The following is a 9,036-nucleotide window of genomic DNA, read 5'->3' on the forward strand; positions in this document are numbered from 1 at the left end:
CACTACTGTTCTGAAAATTTCTATTGATTTTGCCATAACGCTGACTGTCTTCAGTCCTGGTGAAAGAATGTAAATCAGAGTCCATATCTGTAAATCTGCTCTGGATGAATGACTTGTTTTAAAGCCTGAACATCAGCATTTCAGATTCAGAAGTCAGCACCTAACATTTCTCAGTATTCTTTGTTTCTAAAGTCACTTTCTTTTTCCAGATGGGAAGCCCATGCTACGTCAGGGAGACACTGGAGATTGGATTGGAACTTTTCTGGGCCACAAGGGGGCAGTCTGGGGAGCTACACTCAACAAAACTGCAACAAAAGCGGCAACAGCCGCTGCAGATTTTACAGCGTAAGTATATAAGAGAATACAGAATGAGAGACTGTGAATAGATGTCATACGAGGGGCTCCACCTCTGGAATCCTGCTAGTGACCCTGCTATGCCTTGGGGAATTATTTTGTCACCATCACCTTGATCTGTGGGACAGAAGTAAAGTAGGAAGTGGCCTTTCACCTAAGCTACTCTTCTAGTCTCCCCTAAACAACTTTGCTTTGTGGTTGAGGAAAATTAAGCCTACTTGTAGGGTCACTGAAGGCGGATAATAAAAGCCATCTTTTATCTGACTGATGTAAAGCAATATAAGTGGTCCACTGCAGGTAATGCAGTCATATTGAATTTTCTGTCTTGCAGGAAGGTCTGGGATGCAGTCACAGGGGATGAACTGATCACCTTGGCTCACAAGCACATTGTGAAGAGCGTAGACTTCACACAGGTAAATGCATCCTTCATGCCTATAAAGGTGGGGGTGCAATGAAAAATTCTGGTTTAGAGCTTAGTGTGTTCAGAGCTCTTCTTAGTAGGTTGCACAGGAAATTTGTAAATAAAAAATGTTTTTGAAAGTGTTATAGGGAATGGTCACAAAAACTTATGATCTAATTCCTCTTGTTACAGGATAGCAATCATCTTTTGACAGGAGGACAGGACAAGCTACTGCGCATTTATGACCTCACCAAGCCAGAAGCTGGTAGGTATGATATAGGAAGATGGTGGGCAGCAGCTCCTAAATTTGTGTTTCCAGTGATGTCCTCTGTTTATTTGGAGTTCTCTATCATAATTGTAGCAAATATGATCAACTTTCTAAGCCCTGTTGGTTATGAGTGAAGGGAGCAGAAACTAACATTTCTTTTTGTCCTTAAAGATCCAGAACAAATCGGAGGTCACACTTCTGCTATTAAGAAGGCTTTGTGGTATAACAATGACAGGCAGATCCTCTCTGCCGCTGATGATAAAACTGTAAGGTAAGATGTGGTCTGGTACTAAAATCTTTGTAGGAGCAGCTCCCCTTGCTGGATATTGTGTGAAACAAATGTGGCCTTGTGCACTCCCAGCTCATTAGCAAACTGTCCAAATTCTAGATTGGTCTGTGACACATTTGCTTTTCACAAAACGCTGAGCTGATCTGCACCAGAATCCCTTAATAAATGTACTAAAATGCTTGTGTAAATAACCTTGGGGGCAGAATAATATACACATAGTTGTAATCAATATTGTAGTGTTCAACCTCTTTAATGCTGTAATTTTTGACTCTTACAATTACAGGTTGTGGGACAGAGTCAGCATGACAGAAGTGAAAACATTGAACTTTAATCTATCAGTCAGCAGTATGGAGTACATTCCAGATGGAGAGACTCTGCTCATTACATATGGAAGAACTATTGCGCTGTATAACTCGTCCAGGTGTGTAAAGAGCTGAAAATATAGGACATCTATGGCTAATTTTTGTTACAGTCCCCTAAAAGTAATTTTGAAGTTGGTGATTTGGGACAGATTAATTCTCCAAAAAATGGAGCAGCATTCAAGAGATGTTTTAACACAATTCGTCTTACTTTTTAGTCTCGAGCTGATCAAGTCATTTGAAGCTCCGGCCCCCATCAACTCGGCATCACTTCATCCAGAGAAAGACTGTATTGTAGCTGGAGGAGATGACTTCAAGCTGTATAAATACGACTACAGCACTGGAGAAGAGCTGGGTATGTGTTTGTTGTAATTATTGCTGAGATGTTTGGGCACAGTGTGCAGTCTACCACAGCCTACAAAAGATTGAAGTAAATGAGCCCCGATAAATATTTTCATTCTTAGTTGTACACACTTCTCAGATAAAGCTGTTAACAATAATATTTACCTGGCTGTTGTGCAGAATTAGTAGTAACTGGCCTAGAACAGGTGGGGAAAGCTCAGAAAAGACATTTCCATTAGATAAACGGTAGTATTTGTGGTCTCTTTAGAATGAGTTAAGGGTATTGGGCAGTTTCCTGGAATACCTTGTGTGTTTTTGTTTTAAGTGATATTTCTTTTTCTGCAGAATCTTACAAAGGTCACTTTGGTCCCGTCCACTGTGTGCGCTTCAGTCCAGACGGTGAACTGTATGCCAGTGGATCAGAAGATGGTACTTTACGACTTTGGCAGACAGCAGTGGGGAAGACATATGGCTTGTGGAAATGCGTTCTGCCAGGTAAACGAAAAGTCCTATTGGACATAATAAAGTTCAGTGTCCTTGGTATTTGACATGAGTATTGTGGTAATCTTCTGTAAGCATTTATTAACCCCTTTCACAAGTCCTAGTTCACCTGCATCTGGCTTTATTTGCAATAATGGCTCAAATGCCTGCAATGTTGTCATTTGGGTAAAGCCTTAAAATTTAACATCAACATCCTTTGGGGAGCACAGATTTTGCAGTGACTTGCGTTTCCTTTTTGTATGACAATGGTTTGTGTATTCTAGAATTACTGGGTGGCTATGATTCTTCTGCATTGTCATATCTGCGCTTTTTGTCTTGGCAGAGGAGCTGGTCTCTGAGAATTCGGACGCCATCTACAATGTGTCATCTGAACTGAAAGCCTGATCTGCAAAATCCACGAACGACATTGTGAAATGTGCAGCTATCAAGACTCCTGAAATGGCAGATGCTTGTCGCAGTGTGCACTCCTCCCAGCAAAGAGTGCAGCATCGGAGGGAGCTGACTGGCAGAGAACATGAGTTATTCCAGCCATGTGTTAAACTGTTCTGAGATGGAAAACGATTCATATTTTTATTTGGGAGTTTCAGATGAAATATTATTGTTTCCTTTGACTCCTGCCTCGTTCTGACCACTTTGTTATATTATTATTGTAGTTCCACTTCTGTGAATAAAGTGTATAGGGAATGAGCATATTGACTGTGTCCCTGTTCTAGGTAGGAGGGTGTTGCTTCTGTTATCGCCTGCTTGTGGGTGAATTGTTGCCTCTCTAGAATAAACTGTTCCCACATATGTCTTGTATAATGTATTAACTGGAAGCTTCCATTTATTACTTTGAGTGCCCAATCCAGAACAAGTATGTATAAAGTTGTTGTGGCTCTATACCTTTGCCTTCTAATCCTGTTTCTCAAGGAAAAAAACAAAAACAAAATATGGATGCAGAATAAGAAAATTGGTATCGGTAGCACTTTGCTTTTTCTTTTTGCAATGTACCATGCAAAACCCGTTTTATTTTTTCCTGTAGCCTACCAAAACCCTATGAATAATACATATATTGTATACATACCTCTTCTACAGGGATGGGCACATAATAAACACCTTCCCCTTACAGATATCAAGTACAGATGTCTCCAGCACACCTTGGCCTCTAGACCTATATTCATCTTTAATATATCTACATGCCCCAATGATGAATGCTTTTGGTTTAACAATACACAAAATATAACCTGGTGTTTTTGGAAGACTTATCAGCTCAAGCCAGTTCCCCCTTCTGAACCACAGTAACACATGCCCATACGTGATGACAAGGTGTCTGTGTATTTCTATCACACTTCTTTCCTGTGGTACCAACACTTGCTTTGTATGCTGGAACAGGATTATCAGGTGAGGGGGGAAAAAGGAAAGAAAACAAATGCAAGTAGCACATGTAAGGATTGGTGAGCTGCTCTTTTAAAGGATATTTCAGTGGGGGGACATTATTGATCACACCATGCATGCTGATATTTGGATGAGATCAATACTTAAATTATTGGTTTCTAATATATGAAATCTGTTTTTGACACGTGTGTCTGAAAACTTAATTCATTTTGTCAACCTATAGAGGGTATACCAGCTTTTTGTTGCACCATTGCCTTATTGCGACACTGACTCAGTGGTTACCACTCTGGCCCTTGCAGCGCTAGGTGGATAAAAGTTTGACATAACACGTCTTAATCCTTAAATAATACATTTTTGAGTGTATGAATTACTAGGAGAAAACGTAGATCTGAAAGAGGAACAGTCCTTCCAAATCTGTTTTATTTGGAAGGTATTCTGTTTTCTTGCGCCTATATGAACTGAAACTAGGACTTTCTGTGTCCTTAGGGGTTTTCCTACTTTGTCGATTGAAAAACACAGGTCCCACTCATCTGTTTGCAACTTCTGGCAAAAATATGATACTCCTCAAAAGCACATATGACACAAAACTTTTATTTAACAGTTGAACATTGGGGAATTGTAAAACTTACCTCCAAAAAACCCAATGACATTGTAATTCATGGCCAGTAGGGGAAAATGATGGAATCAACCCAAAAATCCACTTAGTACTTTCTTGCACTTCCTATGGCACCTTGAATTCTTTGAAGCACAGACATCACCAATAATTAGTAATATTCTTAATCAGGTTTGAACTTTCTTCTGCAGTACACAGCCTTGTCATAGACCATTATTTTCAATTAAAATTTTTTAATCAGATTAAGATCTGGGCTCTTCACTGGTCATGTCACTAGCTCACATGCCTTTCCTGAAGAAATGTTTTAATGCTCTTTGCTCTGAAATACTTCAATGTTCGACTTTTTATGAAAAAATAATTTTTATTGAGAAACCCAGGGATCTCCTTTTTCTAAATAGTAAAAAGAGAAACAGAAAGAAGGAGGGGAATGAATTACAGATCAGCTATGTGATCCTACTCACAATCAGTCTAATATCAGACAGTAAGACACAATTTAGCTCATAGAAATTTGTGATGAATCCAATTTGGGGGGAGGGGGTTGTAGCATTCTAGTGTACTCAATTGAGGTAGAGAAATGGATCCAATGATACCAAGTCTGGGCAAATTTATCCGCTCTCTTGGAATCAGTGGAGATCATATCCTCCATTTGTTAAATGCCAGCTACCCTTTTTCGCCAGTGTTCTACAGTTGGGGGAGTGCTACTCTTTTAGCAGTCTAGGATGCAAGACTTTGCAGCGTTCAGGAGGTGTCTCAGCAGGGAACTCATACCCCTTCCGTGATTGATCTGATAAGTGGAGGAGCGCCAGAGCTGGATTGTTCCTGATATCCACCTCTGTGAGTTTAAGAAAAACTCCGGCCACTGGGGCCCAGAAAGATTGCAATTTGGGGCAATCCCAGAAAATGTGAAGTAAAGTACCCTGTGCATCTCCACATCTCTAGCAGGTGCTATCAGACTGCGGGACGAGCCTGGCAAGTTTTACAGGTGTCCTAGATCAGCGTCTAGCTAACCTATAGTTGGTCCCTTGGTATTTATTACATATGAAGACGCCTTGTAACAGAAATGGAGTAACATTTCTCTCTGCTCATCTATGAAACGTATGTTCAGATCCGCTTCCCACTTAGCCACAAATGGGAGGGACTCAGGAGTGTGTGTAACCAGCAGTTTGGTATGTGTATGATAGCGTGCCCCGCATGGAGCGCTTGGCGACACAAAGGGTCTCCACAGGCAGTAAGGACCGGTCAGCAGGCTCCTCCGCCTGGGAGTCCTGGCTGTGTCCTTCGTCTTCCACTGTCTGATTATCTTAAAGTGGGTAAGAGATGAGCTGTAAAACCGGTGTGATCTGCTGAATAAGCCAGAGACCAGCTCACGCCCTCAACCCAGAATTTTTTTAAGCAAGCTGGGAAGCAGCTGTAGGTGGGTGGCAGCCCCTGTATTGTGACCCAACTCTTCAGTAATCACCCAGAAACAGCCGGGATGGGCTGGGGAGAACACTGTACTTGATGCAATGAAAAAAGTGTGCAGAATTTCAATGTACCCGGGCATTTAGTGTAGAAGTAATGGTCACTTATCTGACATGCAGTACTGTATCATCAATGAATAATTAATTTTCCTTGTTTTCTTCACTCATCTTTGTTTCACTGGAACGGCACCAAACAAAATATTCAGGATCATTGACTTGGCCAATGCAGATTCCTGATTGGTCACTGAACATTACTTTCATCCAATCATACGCAGGCCTCTCTTTAACCCAAGTAACTTTTATTTATTGTGTTCTTACAGTTTGTTCACAAATATTGTCTTTCTTTTTTTTAATGTATTTCATTTCTTTCTATTTTCCATGTTGTCAGGGGAATGAACCTGAAATAATTTATTAGCTTTGAGGTTTATATGTAAAGATCCTGCAGTCTGTTTTGGTAGTAAACACAAAAATTAGACATAAATTGTCACCTGGCAGGTGCTTATTTTCAGGACGATGTCCCATCTACAACAAAAGAAATGTAAATGTCTGATTGCCATTTTTTTATATACTGTCACCGGTCCTCACTCCGTTGCGGTTGCCGCCATCTTTCCTGACTCATCCTTTGGGTGTTGGATCTTCTTCCATGTTATTGGTTGTATCAGGATGACATCCTGCGTATGCCTAGCAGTAATGGGCTGCACATGTAGAAGAGAAAATTGCAAACAAAGCAGATAACTATGTTTTATTGCAGAGTGGACATTGACTTCCTTTTCTGCACAAAAAAAAACAAAAAACAAAATCCTGCATGTTCACAATTTTGCAGAACTTCACAGAGTTTCACTTTAAAGATGTATTGGACCAGATGGCAGAACATAATTCCTGCCCTTATGTAAGTGGTCTGGGTCACTGACTGCACACGGGGGTGATGAGTGGATTATGTGTAGTGCGGGTAACATTGGAAGTATATCTCCCCATGATCCGGGTTATCCGGGTACACGTGGTGCCCGGTAATGATCAGACAGATCACGTGATATCTCTGTGCTCTCTCGCCTCCCCTGGTAAAGAAAGGTCACATGACCCCGCACTGTGTTCTCTCGATCGACAGAGTCTGCTGAACGTGGATTGGAAGCATACGGTCACGTGATCCTTTCTCTTGTGATTGGTTGGCGTAGGGGCGGCTGTCAGTGTACTGTCTTCTAACAGCATCATGTCCTGCAGGAACCCGGGCACAGAATTGGGTATGTACCATGCTGGTGGGGGGGATTCGATATGTAGTTGAGGTGGGTATATACCACTATAGAGAAGAAGGGGGGCACAGAGGTGGGTGTGTTCCACTATAAGGAAGGAGGGGGATACAGAGGTAGGTATTTACCACTATAGGAAGGAGGGGGCACGGGGGTAGGTATGTACTACTATAGAGAAGGAGGGGGACACAGAGTATCATTATACCACCGTGCCACTGTAGAGGAAAGGGTCACAGATCTGGGTATGTAGAGGAAAGTATGTGCTGAGAAGTTCCTTGCTTTGCCCAGAAAGAAAAGAGCCAGGGTTATGAAATAATACATTTATTTAACATATTCCCCCCTGAGACTGATGCACTTGGTACAGCGTAGTTGCAGCTTTTCTAGACCGTTCAAATAAAAGTTTGGTTGGGCTACAAACCAGCTCTCAGCAGCATCTTTGACGTAAGAAATGTCCCCAAAACGTTTCTCCCTTCAGGTGTTTCTTCAAATTCTGGAACAGATAATAGTCCGAAGGGGCCAGGTCAGGTGAGTAGGGGGGATGGTGGACCAATTGGAAACCAGGGTGTTCAATTTGGCATCCACAACATTGGACGTGTGCGCAGGTGCATTGTCCTGCAAAAAAAAGGATCCCTTTGGTCAACTTTCCATGATGTTTCGTCTTCATTGCCTCCTTCAGCTGGTCCAGGAGGTTAGCATAATACTGTCCAGTGATACTAGAGCCCTGAGGTAGGTAGTCCACCAACAGAATACCGTCTTTGTCCTAGAAAACGTGACATTTGTGTCTGATTTCTGGGTTCGGAACTTCTTCGGCCGCGGGGACCCGCTGTGGCGCCATTCCTTTGACTTTTCCTTGGTTTCAGGATCATCGATGTGGAGCCAGGTTTCATCCTCAGTCACTAACCTAGCCAAAAAGTCCTGTGCAGCTTCAAAGTGGGGCCAAAACGGCTTTGGATGCTTCAACTTGCTCCTGATCACTGTTTATGCTTGTGCATGTCTAGGATAGTGGTCATAACAAACCCAACACGCTCCCGTGAGATGTCACGTATCTGGGCTATTCTTATTGCAGATATTCGCCGGTCCTCAATAATCAGCTCATAAACAGCATCGCAGGTTGCCGGGTCAGTTGAGGTTGGGGGGCGCCCACTGCGGGGCTCATCTTCAATGGTGAAATGCCCAGTCTTGAAACGAGATATCCAGGTTTTGACAGTGCTGTCATATGCCCCCACACTCATTTTTCTATTTCATCTGGAAGGGGGCAAAGCCAGAAAAATACAGAAGTAGTGAGGCACAGTGCTAGGTATGTACCACTATAAAGAAGAATGGCACAGAGCTGGGTAAATACTACTATAGAGCAGGGGGCATTAATCTGGCTATGTACCACTTTATAGAAGGGAGCACAAAGCTAAGTATTGAATACAATTGAGTAGGAGGCGGGTACACAGATAGGTATGTACCTCTAAAGCTGGGAGGGATACAGAGCTGGGTAAGATCGAGATATTACCACTATGGAGGAGGAAAAGGGGCACCAAGTCCATTGATCACCCCACTAATGCAGAAGTAGGGCATTAGTATGGGATGGGATTATGTGTTGGTTGGATGGTTCCCTGACATATCTGGGCTGTAGGTAGGCTGTGATAATCTTCAGGGTCGGTCACTGGTATAAAATAGAGATTACTGGATGGGGAGGTGGTAAATTGTGTGTATTAGGATTACTTACAGAAGTGACATGGGTAAATGAGATATTCTGCAGCGTTGGCAGTCACTGGTAGCATACAGGGCATATCTGCAGGGTGAGCAGTCACTGGTGGCATACAGGGCATATCTGCAGGGTG

The 9,036-nt window shown here is 42.4% G+C and overlaps 1 protein-coding gene across 1 annotated transcript; it reads left to right on the forward strand.

Annotated features, from left to right (window-relative positions):
* Nucleotides 1-209: 209 nt before the first annotated feature.
* On the forward strand, nt 210-3,302 carry STRAP (serine/threonine kinase receptor associated protein; the record flags this gene model as incomplete). Its single annotated transcript, XM_072399868.1, is given in 8 exon segments — nt 210-345; nt 686-767; nt 947-1,019; nt 1,194-1,293; nt 1,595-1,732; nt 1,889-2,025; nt 2,358-2,507; nt 2,836-3,302. Coding segments are annotated over 8 exon segments (878 nt in total), but the record flags the coding sequence as incomplete, so codon positions are not given.
* Between the last annotated feature and the right edge of the window lie 5,734 nt (nt 3,303-9,036).

This window comes from Pyxicephalus adspersus, chromosome 2, assembly GCF_032062135.1.
Source record: "Pyxicephalus adspersus chromosome 2, UCB_Pads_2.0, whole genome shotgun sequence".
Taxonomy (NCBI): Eukaryota; Metazoa; Chordata; class Amphibia; order Anura; family Pyxicephalidae; genus Pyxicephalus; species Pyxicephalus adspersus.